This window comes from Bos grunniens, chromosome 14 (genome assembly GCF_055505025.1).
Source record: "Bos grunniens cultivar Pamir isolate PY7600 chromosome 14, Bosgru_T2T1.0, whole genome shotgun sequence".
Lineage (NCBI taxonomy): Eukaryota > Metazoa > Chordata > Mammalia > Artiodactyla > Bovidae > Bos > Bos grunniens.
This window is the reverse complement of record NC_141178.1, coordinates 50,192,203-50,214,409: the sequence shown is the minus strand read 5'-3', so window position 1 is coordinate 50,214,409 and position 22,207 is coordinate 50,192,203. Positions and strand designations below refer to the sequence as shown.

The 22,207-nt window shown below is 41.0% G+C and overlaps 1 protein-coding gene across 2 annotated transcripts in view; it reads left to right on the top strand.

Moving 5' to 3' along the window:
• The window catches only part of PREX2 (phosphatidylinositol-3,4,5-trisphosphate dependent Rac exchange factor 2), a 302,207-nt gene that overhangs the window by 178,950 nt on the left and 101,050 nt on the right, over positions 1-22,207 (top strand). For both annotated transcript variants that reach the window (XM_086336651.1, XM_086336652.1), the window contains exons 26-30: positions 7,029-7,208; positions 10,982-11,076; positions 11,936-12,018; positions 13,109-13,199; positions 13,842-13,970. In XM_086336651.1, coding sequence (XP_086192777.1) covers positions 7,029-7,208; positions 10,982-11,076; positions 11,936-12,018; positions 13,109-13,199; positions 13,842-13,970 — 578 coding nt within the window. The remainder of the gene's footprint in view (positions 1-7,028; positions 7,209-10,981; positions 11,077-11,935; positions 12,019-13,108; positions 13,200-13,841; positions 13,971-22,207) is intronic.

Sequence of the window (22,207 nt, the reverse complement as noted above, 5' to 3'; positions counted from 1 at the left end):
TCTTCCCAACCCAGGAATCGAACCCTGCATTGCAGGCAGACGCTTTACCATCTGAGCCACCAGGGATGCCCAAATATAAATATGTTTCACCATAATTCAGTGTGTAACCTCATCACTTTAAAATAGTTCAGTCATCCAAGTGCCTGGAGTCCCCATTGCATCATTCAGAGATGCTGCAGTGGAGCTTGACAAATCATTTAAAAAGATAGTTACCATACAGTTTTCTCACCATGTAGAAATTATTCTCTGCAGAGTGAAGAAGCAGATCTCAGATGCTCTGCCAAGTTTTTAAGAGAATTAAAACCTCGAAGCACCTCACTGCTCGCCTTTCTAGAAGTCATTCATTCCTGTGAAAGGACCTGGTGCTGAGCCTGTCTAATCATGAAGTCTGGTTTTCCTGTCTCTTGGGAAAATATCTTTTGACATGACGTGTAGGCATTCCTCTAAATCCTCCTACCTTGTTCAAATCCAAAGATAGAACTAGAGACAGATTTGCTGTCTAGTAACAGGAAGTAAGGTGATGTTATGAATTTCATCAAGACTTGGTGATTCCTGTTCCATTTTGGGAAGCTAATGAAAGATTGTTGCTGAACTATGAAAGACGCTGGGACTCTTGGCCTCTGGAAGAGAAGAATTCAATCTGGGGCCAGAGACAAGGCTTGATTGCTCAGAGCTTTTGTGTAATAAAGTTTTATTAAAGTATAAAAGAGACAGAGAAAGCTTCTGACACAGACATCAGAAGGGGGCAGAAAGAGTGCCCCCCTTGCTGGTGTTAGCAATGGAGTTGTATACTTTTAATTAGTTATTACAATGAATCAAAAGAATGTCTCAAGTTTGTGAAAATTTTACCAGACCCACTCCCACAATTTACATTTTAGGATAACAAGATTAGAATTTAACAATAGAAAGATCCTCCAGACCCACTCCCATAATACATTCTAAGATATCAGGATTAGTCAGAAGGATTTCAGGAAGGAGAAACTGTCCTACAGCCAGATACATTGTTGTTGTATAATCCCTAGTACAGGGTTTAAACTGAGTTGTGTAATTGACTAAGGACGCTGTGAAAGTGCTGCACTCAATATGCCAGCAAATTTGGAAAACTCAGCAGTGGCCACAGGACTGGAAAAGGTCAGTTTACATTCCAATCCCAAAGAAAGGCAATGCCAAAGAATGCTCAAACTACCGCACAATTGCTCATCTCACACGCTAGTAAAGTAATGCTCAAAACTCTCCAAGCCAGGCTTCAGCAATACGTGAACGGTGAACTTTCAGATGTTCAAGCTGGTTTTAGAAAAAGCAGAGGAACCAGAGACCAAATTGCCAACATCCGCTGGATCATCGAAAAAGCAAGAGAGTTCCAGAAAAACATCTATTTCTGCTTTATTGACTATGCCAAAGCCTTTGACTGTGTAGATCACAATAAACTGTGGTAAACTGTGAAAGAGATGGGAATACCAGACCACCTGACCTGCCTCTTGAGAAACCTGTATGCAGGTCAGGAGGCAACAGTTAGAACTGGACATGGAACAACAGACTGGTTCCAAATAGGAAAAGGAGTACATCAAGGCTGTATATTGTCACCCTGCTTATTTAACTTGTATGCAGAGTACATCATGAGAAATGCTGGGCTGGAAGAAGCACAAGCTGGAATCAAGATTGCCGGGAGAAATATCAATAACCTCAGATATGCAGATGACACCACCCTTATGGCAGAAAGTGAAGAGGAACTAAAAAGCCTCTTGATGAAAGTGAAACAGGAGAGTGAAAAAGTTGGCTTAAAGCTCAACATTCAGAAAACTAAGATCATGGTATCTGGTCCCATCACTTCATGGGAAGTAGATGGGGAAACAGTGGAAACAGTGTGAAACTTTATTTTTCTGGGCTCCAAAATCACTGCAGATGGTGACTGCAGCTATGAAATTAAAAGACGCTTACTCCTTGGAAGAAAAGTTATGACCAACCTAGATAGCATATTGAAAAGCAGAGACATTACTTTGCCAACAAAGGTCCGTCTAGTCAAGGCTATGGTTTTTCCTGTGGTCATGTATGGATGTGAGTGTTGGACTGTGAAGAAAGCTGAGCGCCAAAGAATTGATGCTTTTGAACTGTGGTGTTGGAGAAGACTCTTGAGAGTCCCTTGGACTGCAAGGAGATCCAACCAGTCCATTCTGAAGGAGATCAGCCCTGGCATTTCTTTGGAAGGAATGATGCTAAAGCTGAAACTCCAGTACTTTGGCCACCTCATGCGAAGAGTTGACTCACTGGAAAAGACTCTGATGCTGGGAGGGATTGGGAGCAGGAAGAGAAGGGGACGCCAGAGTATGAGATGGCTGGATGGCATCACTGACTCGATGGACGTGAGTCTGAGTGAACTCTGGGAGTTGGTGATGGACAGGGAGTCCTGGCATGCTGCGATTCATGGGGTTGCAAAGAGTCGGACACGACTGAGCAACTGAACTGAAAGGAATATAGAGGAAAAAAAAAAATTTTGTCCTTTTCTCCTCCTTGAGAATTCCAGGCCCCTATCTCTACTTTAAGAGCCTCAGACCCCTTTCTCCTCCTTGGGGATCCTGGACTTCTTATCATTCTGCCTAGGAATTAACTCTCTCACTAAGTACTTTTGCCCTTTAATGGGCTATTTTCCAGTTAATGACACTTAGGTACTAGACATAAGTAAAGGGAAAAATATTTCGTGGAGAGTACAAAAATTTGACGGGATTTTAAAATTCAGACTTTGTGTATTCTTACAGGAAGAAAATGCATAAAGAGTATTGAGGGCTGGTGAAGATACAAAATTTGAGAACAGACTTCATTTTCCAAGTGTCTGGGGCCCCATAGTTGAGTGATGAACAAAACACATTATTGAGGACAGTTATCGACCTGGAGATTACAGATAAGAACGTCAAGCCTAGTGATTGAATTATCTTTTAGGTTTTCGCAAGCATTTTGCTAGTTAATGTAAAAAAGTAGGCACAGTTTCATAAAAGCTAATGTGTGTTAGCTCACTGGTCACAGGTATATGATTAAATGAAATGAAAGTCGCTCTCAGTCGTGTCCGACTCTTTGCGATCCCATGTACAGTATAGTCCATGGAATTCTCCAGGCCAGAATACTGTTGTGGGTAACGTTTCCCTTCTTTAGGACATCTTCCCAACCCAGGGATCGAACCTAGATCTCCTGCATTGCAGGCGGATTCTTTACCAACTGAACTATTAGGGAAGCCTGATATAGGGAAGTTATATGATTACATGTAATGATTTCTTCTCACAGTCTGTCTGTGAGTTGGGTTATGAAACACTGGGCTCTATCACAGACTCCTCAAACTTCAATTTGTTTCTGAACCTCATATCTACTTTGACCTATTTAAATCTACTTTGACCCCTCCCTCATCAAGGTTGTCCCCCTTCTCGGGAAAGTATTCTCCATCCCTTCCATTTGTGAAGCCAGAGTCTAGGTATCCTCTGTGATTCATTTCTTTCCTTTTGCTTCACCTCCAGCACCTTATCAGGTTTTGTCAGTTGTACCTGAGAACCTATCCACCCCATCACCTTACACTGGGTAACCATCATCCCCTCCCTAGTACTCGGTATAGAACTTTCCAGCTGCGTCTCTCCATCTGGTACATTCTACATTAGGCAGATGCCAGAGGAATCTGTACAGGTAGATTTTGCTGTTTGCTTAAAACCACTTAATGACAATGAAGTGCAAGTAGAAGAATAGGAGATGTGTTACTGTGGCCTGTACATCCCAACATGATTTGTCCCCGCCCTCCCCCCCAACCAAAAAAAAAAAAAAGACTTATTTCCCTGAGCTCCTGTTGCATTAGCCTCTTTCTGATCCCAGAACATGATGCACCTCTGCCTGGGCAGCCCTGCTTCTAAAGCCAGTGTGCCTGACCTTCTAGGCACTCAAGTGTTAGGCTGGTGGCTAATCTGTGGAGAGATGGTGCCTTCTTGCCTGTGTGTGTGTGTGTGTGTGTGCGCGCGCACACGTGCGCTAAGTCTCTTCAGTCATGTCTGTCTTTTTACAACCCCATGGACTATAGCCTGCCAGGTTCCTCTGTCCATGGAATTTTCCAGGCCAGAATAATGGAATGGGTTGCCATGCCCTCCTCCAGGGGAATCTTCCCAGCCCAGAGATCAAACCTGTGTCTCTTAGGTCTGCTGCCTTGGTGGGGTTTTTACCACTCACACTGCCTGGGAAGCCCTAGGTGCAGTCCACCACATACGAAATCTTTATGCATCAGGGGCATTAGGTGCAGACTGACCAGAAGTGATGTTCAGCTCAGGATGTTCATTCAGAATCAATGGACCTATAAGCTGTCAGAGAGAGCTTAACACTGTATAGGAACACAGGTAAAGGAAAATATATCTGTGAGCATAAATATTGAGCTTTAGCCTCTATTTTTGCTTCTAAGAATCTAGGAATTTTGTAAAAAAAAAAATACAAAACAAAACTCAGTGTCAAAAACACTGTTTTTCTATGCTGTGTTTGTTAGCCTAACACGTGTTCCCACAGGATCAGTACAATCAAGACCTGTTTAAAATGGAAAGCAAATATGTGAACATAATTTGCAGAGCTTTGAAAAAAGTGTTTATACTGAGACCCATGACTTCTCATTTAAAAGATGTTTAAAGCACAGAGGACTCCTCGCAGAATGAGAACTCTGTCATCTCTTCCCTCTTTGGTATTCAGGGTTCATCTGTCTGCCAATGTGCCGTTTGGGTAATTGGAGTTAATCTAATGCTTTAACCTTTGAGGTGGAGGGAGTGAAGAAGTGTACAATCCATCTTAGGAGACATGAAAGTGTCTTTCCAAATAGAAAAAGTGTCTTTAAAATAATTCATAGCTTCACAGAGCCCTGAGCAATCTCATACAACTTCCTCATTCTCCCAAGCTTCTAAAAACTATAAAATGCCAAAATATTATTTAGATACCACCTCGCGGTGAGACTATTTGAAGTTGCAGCCCCAGCTTCCTTCTTTTTTTTTTATTTTTAATTTTCCCCTTCCTCTTTGTAGCCGTGTGATATTCTGTATGGGCTTTCCAGGTGGTACAGCGGTCAAGAACCTGCTTACCAGTGCAGGAGACACGGCTTCAATCCCTGTGTCAGGAAGATCCCCTGGTGGAGGAAATGGCAACCCACTCCAGTATTCTTGCCTGGAAAATTCCATGGACGGAGGTGCCTGGTGGGCTATAGTCCATGGTGTCCCAAAGAGTCGGACACGACTGAGTGACTCAGCATCATTGTCTACACACTATATACTATACAGTTTATTTGCTTATTTGTTTCTTCCCAGTATAATTTAAGCTTCTGGAAGGCAGGGAGTTTTGTTTTTTAAAATGCTGTATTCACAGCCCGAAGGACAGTGCATGGTACAATAAATGTAATTAATTCATTAGTGAAATCACTTAATAAATATTTGCTTAGTGCACAGCATTGGGCTTGACATTATGGGATATAAATAAGAAGTGTAAGATCTTTTCATGATCTTGAACTAAAATAAATATGACATTGCTACAGAAAGATGGGTGTCAAGATAACGTGCAAATGTACTGTAGGTTAGAACAGCATGTCATTGGTATTTGGTAAAAGAAAAGATGATTGCTGGCTGCAGAAACCATGTCTGGGTCCTTTGTTCAGTTATGGTTTAATTTGTTTTGCAAATTTTACAGCACATCGTTTGATAGTAAGGACTAATTCCATTATTGTGTCATTTTGAGTTAGTTTAAGAAGTGATTTACGGCTAAACATTCGAGTTTAGCCTGGCGGAATCAGTTATGTTGTTATTTCTTTGCTGAGTCGTGTCCAACTCTTTGAGACCCCTTAGACTGTAGCCCGCCAGGCTCCTCTATCCACGGGATTCTCCAGGCAAGAATACGGGAGTGAGTTGCCATTTCCTTCTCCAGATGATCTTCCCAACCCAGGGATCAAACCTGAATCTCCTTCTTTGCCAGGCAGAGTCTTTACTGCTGAGCCACAACTCAGAGTCCAAATCTAGTTAACTGCCAATTCAGAGTCTGACAGTATGTTTTGGCTTTAAAATTCCAGTGGAAGAGCTTTTCCTTTGGGCAGATTCACAACTGTTTGATGATGTGTGGATTGTGGATGCCCTTGGGGTAGCAGCCCCTGCTGCCTCCTGTCCTCACCTTGTACGTGACTGTATTTAGCATCTTTGGGTCACAAAGGCAGGACTTCTGTTTACACGAGCATGAGAAGGGTTTGCCCATAAGACATTCTCTCGGACAAATAGAGAAAGCCTGGAGGAAACCCAAAGCAGAGGGAGAGGGGTAGATGGGTTTGTATTGTCTGAAGGTAAGTTAGTGAGGAGGTTTTGCCCATTTAGTGTTTGTTTTAATATTTGGCTAGCACTTTAAAGTTTCCCAGTATCTTCACATGGTGATGACAGCGGCTGGGGAGCGGGGTGTGCCCATGGTGAACCAGCACTGTGTTGTATGCATTTCATTCTCACAGCAACCCTGTGGGACACTCTTCTTACTATCCATGTTTCATAGATGTCAAGGAGAACTATCCTGGTTTTGCTAGGATAGCACAGCTAATCCATGGCAGAACCTAGATTTGAATACAACTTTCTCATCCAAGTAGTGTGCTGTTTCTCTTCCTCTGAGAGGAACTTGGCATGACAGGCTTTATATGCAATGGCAGTTTAGCTGCTAAGTCATATCCGACTCTTGCATCCTCATGGACTGCAGCCCCGCCAGGGTCCTCTGTCCATGGGATTTCCCAGGCAAGTATACTGGAATGGGTTGCCGTGCCCTCCTCCAGGGGATTTTCCCTACCCAGGGATTGAACTCAGGTCTCCTGCGTTGTGGGTGGATTGTTTACCAACTGAGCCACCAGGGAAGCCATACTATATGCAATAGGATATTAATTTCAGGGGAAATCTAGAAGAAGCATTCTAGAAATATCTATAAGCCTATCATATTTAATGAGCAAGGTAGTTACTTGTAGCCCCCTGTGTGAAAATGTACACTTATCCTTTCTTTTTTAAATCCCATTGCAGCCTTCTGTCTTCGATAACATATTCTCCTAAATTAGAACGTAAGGCATCCGAGTCCATAGTCCCAACAGACAGTGACAACGAGAAGGGAGAGAGAAACAGCAAACGCGTCTGTTTTAACATGGCCGGAGATGAGCAGGAAGACTCGGGTCATGACACCATCAGCAACAGAGACTCTTACAGGTAAATGCATTCATTCCTGAAACTCTTCTCATCGACCAAGTTGAAGGTGATTCTGTGTTTTCCACAAAGGTCTTGAAAAAAATTTTTGACTGTTGCTTTTATTTATTGTGGTTCAGTTGCCAAGTCATGTCTGACTCTTCACAACCTCAGGGACTGAAGCGTGCCAAGCTTCCCTGCCCCTCATCATCTCCATTCGGCCAACTTCATACGAGATCAGGTGTGTTCAGGGTGGTATGCCTATACACTGGAGCTTGCCCAACTCATGTCCATTGAATCAGTGATACCATTCGACCATCTCATTCTCTGTCACCCCCTTCTCTTCCTGCCCTCAGTCTTTCCCAGCATCAGGATCTTAACCAATGAGTCAGTTCTTTGCAGGTGGCCAAAGTACTGGAGCTTCCAGCTTCAGCATCAGTCCTTCCAGTGAACATTCAGGGTTGATTTCCTTTAAGAATGACTGGTTTCATCTCCTTGCCTTCCAGAGGACTTCCCATAAAATAACTGCAGCTCTTAAACAACCTCAGACAGCACAGTGAGACATCATAGTCTTTCAAATTCTTCCCTTTTATAATCTGTGTAAATTTTGAAAAACCATTTTTTCCTCCAGCTGAGTGGGTCTAATTTGGGAGATTTTTTATTCTCTTATGGATTGTGTAACATGTACGGCAAATAAGCAAATCGTGCATGTGTTAACAGTTTGGGGGGAATATCTGTTTCTGGTGGCTCAGTGGTAAAGAATCTGCCTGCCAGTCAGGAGGCACTGGTTCAATACCCAGGTTGGCAAGATCCCCTGGAGGAGGAAATGGCAACTCATTCCAATATTCTTGCCTGGAGAACCCTGTGGACAAAGGAGCCTGGCGGGCTATAATCCATGGGGTCACACAGAGTCAGACCCCACTTGGTGACTGAGCAGCAGCATCTGTTTCTGGTTATTGGACTATTGAGTGAATAGGGGCTCTTTTTGTCTTGTTTCTCCTCTTCCCTTGTGTTTCAAGCTAATTGGACAAATTTCACTCCCTCACTTCTGTGACCAGCTTTGTACATTTTTTCTTCCCTGCCATGCATTCTGTACAATTTTGGTAGGACTGTGGCAACAAAGTCCCAAGAACCAGGTGGTTTGAAGGACAGAACTTTATATTTATTATCCTAGAGCACTGGAGCTGGAAGTCTAAATGCAGGTGTCAGCAATGTTGTTGCTTTCTGAGAGCTGGGAAGGAAGGCTCTGTACCAGGTCTCTCTTGTTGGGTTGCAGTTGGCTGTCTTCTCCTTCTGTCTCTTCACATCCTTTTCCTTCCAAGTGTGTCTCTGCGTCCACATTTCCTCTTCTTACAAGGACACTGGTCATATTGGACTAGTATTCATGCATGCCTGCTAAGTTGCTTCAGTCGTGTCCGACTCTTTGCGACCCTCTGGAGTGTAGCCTGCCAGCCTCCTCTGTCCATGGGATTCTCCAGGCAAGAATACTGGAGTGGGTTGTCATGCCCTCCTCCAGGGAATTGCCAACCCAGGGATCAAGCCTATGTCTCTTATGTGTCCTACATTTGCAGGCAGGTTCTTTATGACTAGCACCACTGAGAAGCCCATATTGGACTAGGGTCCCCACTGATGACCTCATTTTAACTTGATTACCTCTGCAATGACCCTCCCTCCAAATAAGGTCATAGTCTGGTACACTGAGTGTTGGACTTCAGCATATGAATCTGAGGAGGGGGATACAATTCACCCATAACACCTTCCCTCCAGACTCCGTTGCCATCTTCTTACCCGACGTTCACACAATGGCTCCTGCAGTGAACTTCATTAATTGAAAGTGCTTTCTCTCCTTTGGGCCCTTGTGTCTTCTGGAACCCCGGGGAAGCCCTGGTAACCTGTCATGTGTGCTGGGCGTGCAGCTTCCGAACCTTCCATTTTATTCACATCAACTGCAGATGATTACTCTCTCACTCACTCATTTATTATGCAGTGTTTTACAATTAAAAGTTATTTAGTAATTATTATTAAATCAAAGTTGTTTCATCAGAGATATTTAGCACAAACTCATAGGTTCCATTAAAACATATTTATATATGGTTGTGTCCCTTTGCTGTCCACCTGAAACCATAACCATAAAGAAGGGTGAGCACTGAAGAATTGATGCTTTTGAAATTCGGGTGCTCTTGAGAGTCCTTTGGACTGCAGGAAGATCAAACCAGTAAATCCTAAAGGAAATCAAGCCTGACTATTGCATGGAAGGACTGATGCCGAAGCTGAAGCTCCAGTACTTTGGCCACCTGAATCGAAGAGCCAACTCATTGGAAAAGAACCTGATGCTGGGAAAGATTGAAGGCAGGAGGAGAAGAGGGCAACAGCGGGTGAGATGTTTGGATGGCATCACCGACTCAATGGGCATGAGTTTGAGCAAGCTCTAGGAGATAGTGAAGGACAGCGAAGTGTGGTGTGCTGCAGTCCATGGGTTTGCAGAGTCAGACATGACTTAGCGAGTGAACAACAATACCCCAATACAAAATAAAAAGTTGAAAAAAAAAGCTTATTTTTACCAGACACATGGGAAAAACAGGATGATTTCAGGTAATTCCTACCACAGTCGTCTGTAGCAAGTTCTGGTATTAACTGCTTTTTACATCTAAGAAAGCTGAGACTCACAGGAGTTACATAATTTACCCAGGAAATCAGGTGGCCTGGCTCGCAATTTATTAACCACTCTGCAGTTCCAGTTTCTATATGAAAAGGATTTTAATGAGTATGTGAGTTAATTATTTCTAGAAATTTAATAATATAAAAAACAGATTAACCACTTTTACTGTTTCATTTACTTTTTAGCTTCTAAGGAGACCTGTATGCCCTTTAATAAGAACCTGTGGTTTCTCTCCAGTGGGAAATTACAGATCTAAAAATACTTTCTTACCTCAACTTCTAGTTATCAGATAATTAAAGTTACTCTCAAGTTCTCGCTAGAGTAAAAGAAAAGTTACAAATGTATATTTAAAGTTAAATAAGTCTTTTTTACCTATTCTGAAAGGCAAAAAGAATTTTGTCTGCTGCACTGTTTCTGAAATCTGAAATCTGTCTTGTGTCCATATTCACACCTCCAGCTTTCTTTCCCTTGGCATTCATCATTATCCAGTACTTACTTGGTGAGACATCCTTGCTGGGCTCTGGAGTGGAGACAAGGCATCATCTTCCTTGAGGGGATGGGAAAGGGCTCAGAATGCAATTAATGAGTTATAATCAAAGTTTGTAGTAAGGATTCATAGGCAGAAATCATGAAACAGGATTTGTCTCTCTTAATAAATCAACTCCAGGTGTATACTATCAAATGGATCATGATAAATTTTAAGTTTGGTTTGACTCCTGTAAATTAACTATGCATTTTACTTTTTTATTCTTTTACAAAAGTATTTATTTATTTGGCTGCATTGGCTCTTACTTCCAGCATGTGGAATCTAATTCCCTGACCAGGGATCAAACCCAGGCCCCCCACATTAACAGTGCAGAGTCTTAGCCACTGGACCACACCAATAACTGTGCATTTTAAAATTAATTCATGATTAGGTTATATAAGAAGAAAATTTGAAATATGATTGAATTTGAAATGTTTTCTTTTAAACTAAGCTAAAATGTGATTTGAGCAAACTTGCCTTTCTCATCAGTTTCTAGAAAGCATATTAACAAATATCACAGTGGCATACTATGTTTATCCAATAAGAAGTGACAGGGAAACTTTGCCAAACTTTGTCCTTTTGTGAAGATGACACGTGCCTCCTTATTTTCAGTGACTGCAACAGCAACAGGAATTCCGTAGCCTCCTTCACCAGCATCTGCAGCAGCCAGTGCAGCTCCTATTTTCACAGCGATGAAATGGACTCAGGTACGTTTGGTGAAGCCACGTGGACTCTTTGATGCCAGCCCTCTGGGATTAATTTGTTTCCTCCATACACATTTTTTATCTTTGAACAGCCATTCCTGGTGGCCACACAATGGCCTTTGTTTTACATGCCTGAGAAAGTCAGTTTCCCAATCTCTTTATAAACAGTGAATTTTTTGAAAGATGGAAAGAACAAACTGATTTTTATGTTAATAAATGCTGTCTTATGATGTTTCTGTGGTACTACGAAGGGTTTAAACAAATGAATTTAAAAAATAATTGAATACCATAGTGCCTCAGACAGTACTTAGAATATAGGAAGAAGGTTATAAAGGGTAGATAGCATTACTATACAGGAAACAAATTTTACCAGGACATTAGACATTGCTGATTGTGTACAGAGGAGGGACAGGCTTTGAAGACAGCAGGTGCACCTGAGCTCAGGTGGGCGATAGGGAAGGGGGCAATGAGAAAAATACTGCTTGATATAAATGTCTTATACAGTTTTTATTTTGTGTGTATGAAGAACAAAAGACTTTTCATCCAGTTGGGAAATGTCTTAAATTTGAAATATGCTGCTTATCCCAGCTATTCAACCATTAGATAAATGCACCATTTGGAAGAATCATTGACACGGGTACCACAGGGCTCTTTCTGTGAGTCCCTCTGCTTTTACTGCAGCTTCAAAGGAGCGATAATCTAACATCCTAATGTCTATCAAAAAGCTTTGGAATTCTTTTTCTGAACATGAGAACTAACATATGGAATAAGAGCTAGTGTTTAATTATTTTTTCCTTTATTTACTCGAAAATGGTTTGGAATGTTAAACATAAGAGGAATGATTTTTTTTTTTAATATCTAGGTGATGAACTTCCCCTAAATGTTCGCATTTCTCGTGATAAACAGGACAAGATACACAGCTGCCTTGAGCATCTTTTCAGCCAGGTACTATTGAGACAATTGTAGGAATTTTTTCCACAGACTGAACTGTCAAAAATCCATTTTCCAGACGTAAAGGAGTTTCAAATTGGAATGGAAAGAACTCATCTGTTTTTCTACCTTGTGTACTTCAGTTTCCAGAGCTTGACATGGGATTCCTTCAGCCATCTGACCCAAAAGATCGTTATGAATGTCAAGTATTTCACAGTCCTTAAAAATTATAAGGGCTTTTCAGGTGGCGCTAGTGGTAAAGAACCCACTTGCCACTGTAGGAGATGTAAGACCGGTTTGATCCCTGGGTCAGGAAGAGCCCCTGGAGGAGGAAATGACAACCCACTCCAGTATTCTTGCCTGGAGAATCCCATGGACAGAGGAGCTAAAGCATTTTACAAACAGGAGTTGTTCTATTTGTTATTTGTTTCTTTGTGGATATTCAGATATTCCCTCATGATTTCTTGTCCAATTTCATTTCCAATCTCAAGAAGCACAAGATTGTCTTGGTGCTCATGTTGGTGTTTTGCATTTTTTAAAAAATGTATAACCACAACCAAAATCCATAATGTAGAAACTTTGACCACTTTGTAAAGGATTATGAAAACTTTTAGGTGTTTTTTTTTCAATCATTCTGGACCTCTTACTTCTTTTATAAAGTAAATTTGTATTTTGTGTGAATACGTGGTGGGTGTCCCAGGTGGCACAGTGGTAAAGTATCTGCCTGCCAATAAAGGAGAGGCAATCCCTGGGTCGGGAAGATCCCCTGGAGGAGGGCACAGCAACCCACTCCAGTATTCTTGCCTGGAGAATCCCACGGACAGAGGAGCCTGGTGGCTGCAGTCCATGGTGTGGCAGAGTTGGATGCGACTGAGCACATGTATATTGCACATGGATATATGGTAGGATAGTAAGAGATGCCATTTCAAATGTTATCAGGTGAGTTTATCCCAATATTTATTCAAAGATAGATTTTGCAGGCAGCATAGGAGCCCCAAAATAATCATTGGTTTCAGAAAAAATGCTAGGAGATTTACTGTTGGAAATGTCTGTTATGTGTTATGAGAAGTTCTGTAACTCCCCCAAATCTCTGCTGTTGTGATAGGTGGATTCCATAACCAATCTCCTGAGAGGCCAAGCAGTCGTGAGGGCCTTTGAGCAAACTAAGTACCTGACACCAGGTCGAGGATTACAAGGTGAGGTTTACAATGTACCTGTTTGAGGCAGTTCGGAAACAAAAGTAGGGGATAATACAGTCATGAGGCAAAAGCTTAGCATGAGAAAAAAAAGGTTCTAGGTGCTAGTTCTGTTGTTCATTTAATACTACTTCTATCTGATAGTCATTGAATATATATAATAAACCAAGGTAGGACCTTTTTTAGAGTTCTTTGAAAATTTAAAATGTTTAAAGCCTATAGAGGGCAGACTGGATGTATTAATTCAAGAAATGTAAGTGTTGAGTTGCTTTTGCTGAAATCAGGCTCAATGCTTGGGTACAGCCCAGTGCTGATGGAAGGGGATTTGGGAATGGGGTTGGGGTGGGGGAGGTGGCCAACAGAATCGGGTCTAGAGCTGCCATTGTCTGCCGTCCGGGTTAGGATGTTGAAATAGAGATTTTCATCTAAATTTCTTCCTTTGTTTAAACCTTTGTGAGAAGATAATAAGGATCTGACTTTGTTTTAGATTTAACAGATTTTCTCCTGTAATACAGCTACATAAATTGCTACCATGATAATAGACTAAGACCACAGGAATGGAAGCAAGAGGCTTCTGTTGTTTATGGGCTTGTGAACCGGTAAATGGTTGAGACTTAAGAGAGCTTTTCTGTGTTTGTTTAGAGTTTCAGCAGGAAATGGAACCAAAGCTGAGTTGTCCGAAAAGGTTAAGACTTCACATCAAGCAAGATCCTTGGAATCTTCCCAGCAGCGTCCGGAATCTTGCTCAGAACATCAGAAGATTTGTTGAAGGTCAGGATAAAAAGCAAAAAAAAATCCCATGACATGAGCAACACTCATTTAAAAATCTGTTAAACCCTCAAATTCAGACATGCCCTGATTACTCTTTGGAGTGTTTCATATTATGAGGAAAATAAAAGGACTGAAAAGGGTGAGAGAAAGCAGAGGAGGGAGAGAAGGAATAAGATGACAAAACCTGTGTTCCAAGGGTCTAGACAACGCAGACTGTATCTCAAAGAATAGTCGTCGGAAATAAAGCAAAGGCTCCGTCTTACGAAGACGAGTAGAGAATGAGGGAGTTTCATATGTTTTATAATATGGAACTATATCAGAAAAATTTCTAAAGGATTCACAAAATGCTTGAAACTACATTTCATGGAAAGTCTAAAATATCAATTGTGAGTCTGGGAGAATCAAAATAAGGTTGAATCATTAGTTTTTCAGTTTGTCTTTCAGAGGTGTTTGTCTAAGTTGCTTGTTATTTTTAATACTAGCATGAGATGGTCTACTCAGCATCCCATAACTGGTACCACCTCTAATTAGAGATATAAAAAATTTCCAGACAATGCCAGTGAGTTTGGTTGCATATTATAGGGTCAGAGTTGTTAAGGAAAATATTCTGAGAGTTTCCAAAGTGATGGTGAGAAAGATGAAATGAGGAATTTGTCTAATTTTTTTTTAAATCTCTAAACCTTTATTAGATCAGATAAAAAAGTAATTATAGAAAAGTTAAGTAACACAATAAATAAATATTTTGGTATCTTACCAAGAAGGCAACTTCTTTAAAAAGATCTGTGGAATTTTACCAAAATTGATCATAAATTAGTCCATAAACACATTTAAAAATTAGAAAAGCTGAATGCTGTGTCTCCATTTACTAATAATTAGTACCTAAAGTTTAAAAGTAACTCATAAATTTGAGAAACACTCTCCTAAATAACTACTGGGTCAAAAAGAACTATTGGCATGAAATCATATACTATTTTAGAAATTATTTTACTTGAGAATACACAGCAAAATATATTAGCTATGACCAAACAGCACACAGAGAAAAACTTAAAAATCTTAAATGCTTTCCAATTTGTCCAATTTGTCTTAGGGTATAAACTTTCTGCCATAACAGAAAGACTCAAAAATACAACAGCCAAAATTAGAGACTTTTCTTTTTCCTGTCCCTGTGTGGGGTACAGGGAGAGGTGTGTGTCACAAGATCATTCAGGAACCCAGGCTGGCTCCATCAACTTCCACGTGGCTTCCATCTCTGGACCGACATAGTCTGCTATGCCTGATGTTACACCTTAGCCAGCAGGAAAGGAAAAGAGAAAATCTAGGTTAATCGGCTTGTCCTTAATGAGGTAACCTTAAACACATCACCAGTCACCTCTCCTTAGTCCAAAGCCACACCCTGCTGCAAGAGAAGCAGAGAAATGTTGATTTTAGAAGGACAGCCATGTATGTGCTCAGGCAAAATCTAGGAGTTCTACTCCAAGCAAGAACAGATTCTAAGGGACACTGGAATATCTTCCACATAGTCTTATCAGTTAAAAAAAAATGAAAAGAACAATAAAAGAAAACCAAGAGTGGATTGTTCATAATTACTTCATTCAGCTGGATTCTTCTTAGTGCCAAAGATATTATCAATTAAAGAAATTAAAAAGATATGTCAATGAATTCCAAGGATGCTAGGGTCCCATTCCAATAAATCAAATCATAGGTTAACTAAACTGATTTATCTACTCTCTTTTCATGTTTAAGGATATTTAACTCATGTATTATTATTTATATTGTGTATACTGGTTTATCTAAATGGAATTTTGGGGTCAACTCAGCCTTACACAGAGGTCTTCTAACATTAGACAGAAGTTAACCTTTTGTTGGGCTTCCCTCATAGCTCAGTTGGTAAAGAATCTGTCTGCAATGCAGGAGACCTGGGTTCGATTCCTGAGTTGGGAAGATCCCCTAGAGAAGGAAATGGCGACCACTCTAGTACTCTTGCCTGGAGAATCCCATGGACAGAGGAGCCTGGCAGGCTGCTGTCCATGGGGTCACAAGAGCTGGACACGACTTAGCAACTAAACCACCACCAATAACCTGTTGTTAGTAAAATAACATTCAAATTTTTGGAATTTTTTCAAAACAACATTATTGAGATATAGTTTATATACAATAAAATATGTACATTTTTAGTGTACATTTCAGTGAATTTTATAAACACATATACAGCCATATAATCACCACCACAGTCAGGATATAGAACACAGGGACCAAACCAAAAGGTCCCCTTGTGCCTCATCCAAGTCAATCACACTCCAGTTTAAGTTAAGGAAAATGTTCTGAGAGTTTCCAAAGTGATGATGGTGAGAAAGATGAAATGAGGAATTTGTCTAATTTTTGGAATCTCCAATTAGTGGTTTTCTGCCCAGTATTAGACCAGTGCTTGGCAATGTCTGGAGGCATTTTCCCGTTGTCACAATCATGGGGCATCTGGTAGGTAGAGGCTAGGGATGCTGCTAAACATCTTACAAGGCACCAGATAGTCTCTCTCATCAAAGAATTATTTGGTCTAAAATATCCTTCGGACTAAGGTGGAGAAACCTGCATAATACATATTATGCTTGTATGTAAATTTATATTCCTCAGTCATTCGTATGTCATTTGAATGTGGTAAATAGTAATCAGCTGAAGTAACAGTACATCATAACCCACTTTTTAACCCACCACTGCCATTTTAAATATTTTTTACTCTTTTGGCCACTTTGCACAGCATGTGGGATCTTATTTCCCTGAACAGGGATTGAACTCAGGCCCCTGTATTGGAAGCATGAAGCCCTAACCACTGGACCACCAGGGAAGTCCCTCACTACTATTTTTTTAGGATAAATTATTCTACATTTATCCTAAAATTAAGGGGGCTTCCCTAGTGGTAAAGAATCCACCTGTAATGCAGGAGATGTGGGTTCAATCCCTGGGTCGGGAACATCCCTGGAGAAGGACCTGGCAACCCACTCCAGTATTCTTGCCTGGAGAATCCTGTGGACAGAGGAGCCTGGCAGGCTATAGTCCATAGCGTCACAGAGAGTCGGACACGACTGAAGTGACTCAGCTTGCAGGCACACAGAGAGAGTTACACACTTTGTTGACACAAGAAAGTTCTTAAACCCTATAGGGTCTAAGCCTGTGATGTCATTCATTCGTGCCTCAGTTTCTTCGTTTACTAAATGATATGAATGGTGTAAATGTTCTGTGATTACCAAGTTTTCTGCCTAGAAATACACTCAAGTATAACATCTTAGATATTCTTTAGAGATCAATAGATAAGAAATTTTTACACATATGGAAAACTCCAAATAAATCACAGCTATTCCATCATATGATGAAATCTTTTATCCTTCACAGCTGGATTTCTTGGCTATAGTTTTATTTTATAGCTACATACACATTATAACATCACATTCAATCAGAAGTCTGAATTTAAACCCCCCCCCCCCAAATAACGAATAGCCAAAATGACAAATATATTTTTAAAAGCTTCAAGGAATTTAAGCATATATATTACTGTTGTGTACTCAGTCATTCCGTTGTGTTCAGCTCTTTGTGACCCCTTGGACTGTAGCCCACCAGGCTCCTCTGTCTATGGGATTCTCTGGGCAAGAATACTGGAGTGGGTTGCCATTTTCCTCCTCCAGGGAATCTTTGCAACCCAGGGATCGAACTGGGTTCGATCACCTGCATTGGCAGGCAGATTCTTTACCACTGAGCCACCTGGGAAGTCCATACTTTGCTGAGTAAAAAGTAGACTTCCACTGACTAGATACCAGTATCACAACACTCCTAAAAGCTATCATTTGTGAATCTAAATGCAGTTGTTCTCATCAGTTTTGAGTTTTCCTGTATACATTATATTTGCTTTTAGAGTAAATGCAGTATCAATTACTTTTGGGGGGGTAAGAGCTGTGATTGTCACCATATTAAGGAGTCTTTAAAAACAGTTAATCAGTAGTTCAGCTCAGTGAACCATCAAGGGAGAGGGCAAGCTGCCATTTCCTGGTGGTCTGTGTAGTGTCCAGTCCTGTTCTATGGGGTGGAAGCAGCTGCACTGGGATCCTTGTAATCAGCTGCTTGTTCTGTGGATGGACTCAGAACTAACCTCACCGGTTCACCATGGATTCATCCTGTTCAATTTAAAGACATTTTCATTCTATTTCCCAAACTGTCCTTCTGTAAAGAATGATTTAATGGAAGGTCAGGTCTGGGCTGGAAATTAACTTAATGCTACCTTGCCAGAATGTTCTGGTGTGTATGTGTAGCTGATGTTCCTGTAGAGGAGGAAAAAACATCTTTTTCCATTTACCCTCCTAGGTTCTCTGCCTGGAGCCTTGTAAATTAGACTGACAAAAACCAAATGAACAGGAGAAAAGCATATAACTTCATTTAATATAAGTTTCACATGGACACTGGAGCCTTTAAAAGGAAATGAAGACCAGAAGAAAAGATTAAATCTGCATCTTTTCATACTAGGTTTGAAGGCTTCCCTGGTGGCTCAGCTGGTACAGAATCTGCCTGCAATGCGGGAGACCTGGGTTCGATCCCTGGGTTGGGAAGATCCCCTGGAGAAGGGAAAGGCTACCCACTCCAGTATTCTGGCCTGGAGAATTCCATGGACTGTATAGTCCATGGGGTCGCAAAGAGTCGGACACGACTGAGTGACTTTCACTTTCAGAAAGTCCTAGAAAATTGTTACAGGACCAAAGGGTATGTGCTAAGTGTAGTAAAACTGGTGGCAAGGCCTGCTCTTTTGGCATCCCTCCTTCTTTGGAGATAAAGATATCTCTTTCCTCTAGGTATAGCTCTCCTGAGCGTCTTATGATCTGCTTCGGGGGGAAATGTGGGGGTCAGGGAGTCCTTCCTCTCCCCACTGTTTCTCAGAGTCCTTCAACTTAAAATATGAATAACTCAGTATTCCAAAGTGCCATATTTGAGGGTAGCATGTTCTGAACACCATCATGCCTTCATCTCTGATTTAAGAATATCCTAGCAAATATATACCAAATATGATACCAGAATGTAAGTCTATGGTCTTTATGTAGGAAGGACTGTTCCAGTGCCATTAATATGCATACCATTCACTCATAGCCTGTAAACTGAGGGCAGAGGAGAGCAGAGGAAATAGCAGAATAGATGGGGACAGAGTCATAGGATGGTGTCACTAAGATTATGTCTGTCTCCTATCCCTCAGCTAAGTTATGGAATCATAGTATCAGCTAACTGAAGGTAATTTGTGTGGTTTAGCCCACTGTGGTATTTTTTTAGAATAAAAAAATATATGTATCTTTGGTCTTCATCCTCTTTCCTGGCACAGAGAGATATAAAAGCTTCGGAATTTCCCGTGCTGAGAGGGCAAAGCCAAAATGCATCTGTTAATGAGGTGACTTTGGAAAGGGTTGGAGAGTTTCTGGGTTGGTGAACTTCGGCTTTTCAGGTGGCTCAGTGGTAAAGAATCCTCCTGCCACTGCAGGAGACGAGACGTAGGAGACTTGGGTTTGATTCCTGGATACAAAATAGCCCCTAGAGAAGGAAATGGCAACCCAGTCCAGGTTTCTTGCCTGGGAAGTTCCGTGGACAGGGTTGCCTGGTGGGCTACAGTTCATGGGGTCACAAAGAGTCAGTCATGACTGAGAGACTTGTGTGAACTTGTGTTGGTGTCTGGAACTCTGCTCTTACCCATCCATGCCTTGCCTGTGCATCTCTTACGTCTGGCTGTTCCTGAATTATGTCCTTTTATAATAGACTGCTAATCTAGTCAGAAAATGTTTCTCTGACTTCTGTGAGGTGTTTTAGCTAATTAATTGAACCCAAGGAGGGGATCACTGGAACCTCTAGTCTGTATCCAGTTGATCAGAAGAAGCACAGACGACAGCCTGGACTTGTAAATGGTGTCTGAAGTGGGGGTGGGGTGCAGTCCCGTGAGGGGTGAGACCTTATACCGTGATATCTGTCACTATATCCAGGTAGATGGTGTCAGAATTAAATTGAATTGTAGGGCACCCAGCTGGGGTTGGAGAATTGCTTGGTGGTGTGGGGAAGAATACCCGTCCAAATTGCGTCCACTGTCACCTTAAATTCAAATGTCTGTTAGTGACATATCGGAGACGGCCATGGCACCCCACTCCAGTACTCTTGCCTGGAAAATCCCATGGACGGAGGAGCCTGATAGGCTGCAGTCCATGGGGTCGCCAAGAGTTGGACACGACTGAGCGACTTCACTTTCATGCATTGGAGAAGGAAATGGCAACCCACTCCAGTGTTCTTGCCTGGAGAATCTCAGGGACGGGGGAGCCTGGTGGGCTGCTGTCTCTGGGGTCACACAGAGTCGGACACGACTGAAGTGACTTAGCATAGCATAGTGACATATCATACCTTTGCTGCCTACCTACCAAAATTATACTCTTTGAAAGCTCTCATTTTTCCAGCAGTACTTTTTTCATTTTTTTTCTCTGCCTTTGTCCTAATATCCTAAAGAGCTGCTGCTTTTTTCTTTTTAACTCAAAATTCTCTTCAGTTTTTCCATTTTTTTTCATTTTTCAGTTAATGAGACATTTTCTGGCTAATTCCCCTTTTAATTCATCTGATTTAATTCATCTTTTCTGGTCCATATAAGTCCTTACCAGATTCATTCTCCTAAAATATCATGTTCAGTCCCCTGCCTCAGAGCCTTAGAGTGATTTTATCTTAGATCAATCTAAACTCATCAATCTGATTTGGAAGCCATTTTTCACTGGGGTTTTCCAATTGGATCCCAATTGCAATCTCTGAAAGTTGTAATAAAATCTTTTCTTTGCTAGATTGTTGAATGTTTGGCTTTTTTTTTTCCTACTCTATTGCCTTGCTAGCACTTTTCCCACTCTTAGGATATGTACTTCTCCCCTGACAATTAACTTTGAATGTTTAAAATTTTGAGACTCTCAAAAAAATTCTATACCAACTTTAGCCAGATTCAAGTCACAATAATAAAAGTGTTTCATCAGTACAGAGTACTTTAAATAATTTTCCAAGCCTTTTGATATATATTCCCATGTGTTTCACTTCCCTTGTGGCTCAGATGGTAAAGAATCCGCCTGCAGTGCGGGAGACCTGGGTCCCATCACATCCCTGGGTTGGAAGGATCCCCTGGAGGAGGGCATGGCAACCCATTCCAGTATTCTTGCCTGGAGAATCCCCATGGATAGAGGAGCCTGGTGGGCTACAGTCCCTGGGGTCTCAAAGAGTTGGACACGACTGAGCGACTAAGCACAGCACCATGTGTTTTTTTATGCACAGTACTATAAACTAGTCAAGATAGATGTTATCTTAGGAATGAGCAAGATGAGACCCAAAGTAGATTAACACTTTACTAAAAATGGTAAAGTTCGTGTATAATAGATGGGACTCCTGACTCAGTACCGTATACTTTTCTGCCTCTGAAATCCATTTGTCCTTGTGTCTCTCTTGTAAAATTTAATGTCCTCTGGTATTTCCTGCATTTCTTATCTGTTAATTTTGTTGCTCTGATTATTCTGTGAATTTATTTAGAATAGGATGCCACCTTTTTTATTTTCCATATATAATAACCTTTTTTATTTTCCATAATCTTGGGCACATAAAGGAACTCCTTATGTTTAATATTTTCCTACTGCAAGCAAACTATCTACCAATTGGAAGCAAATGAGTGCACAGCTGATTGGGTACACAGCAATGAGTGTGACGTTAACACACATCATTTATCGGATATCTGTGGTTGGTCCTGTGTGGGGATGGGGTGAGAAGAAGAATATTTGGAAATATTTAGTATTTTTCAGCCCTTTAGGGCAGTATTTTGACCTAAAGATAGGCGAGGAACAATATATACATGTGTTTCCAATATGTAATACACAGTATGTAATGTGCTTAGTTGTTCAGTCATGTCCGACTTTTTGCAACCCTGTGGACTGCAGCCCACCAGGCTCTTCTGTCCATGGAATTTTTCAGAATACTGGAGTGGGTTGCCATTTCCTCCTGCAGGGGATCTTCCTAACCCAAGGATTGAACCCATGTCTCCTGTGTCATCTGCATTAGCAGGCAGATTCTTTACTACTGAGCCATAGTTTATAATATAATATTTATTAATGCATATTTATATCATTATATATATAATATATATCATATATATATGATATATATATAATGATATATATAATCATATATATATCATTATATATATAATAATCATATAT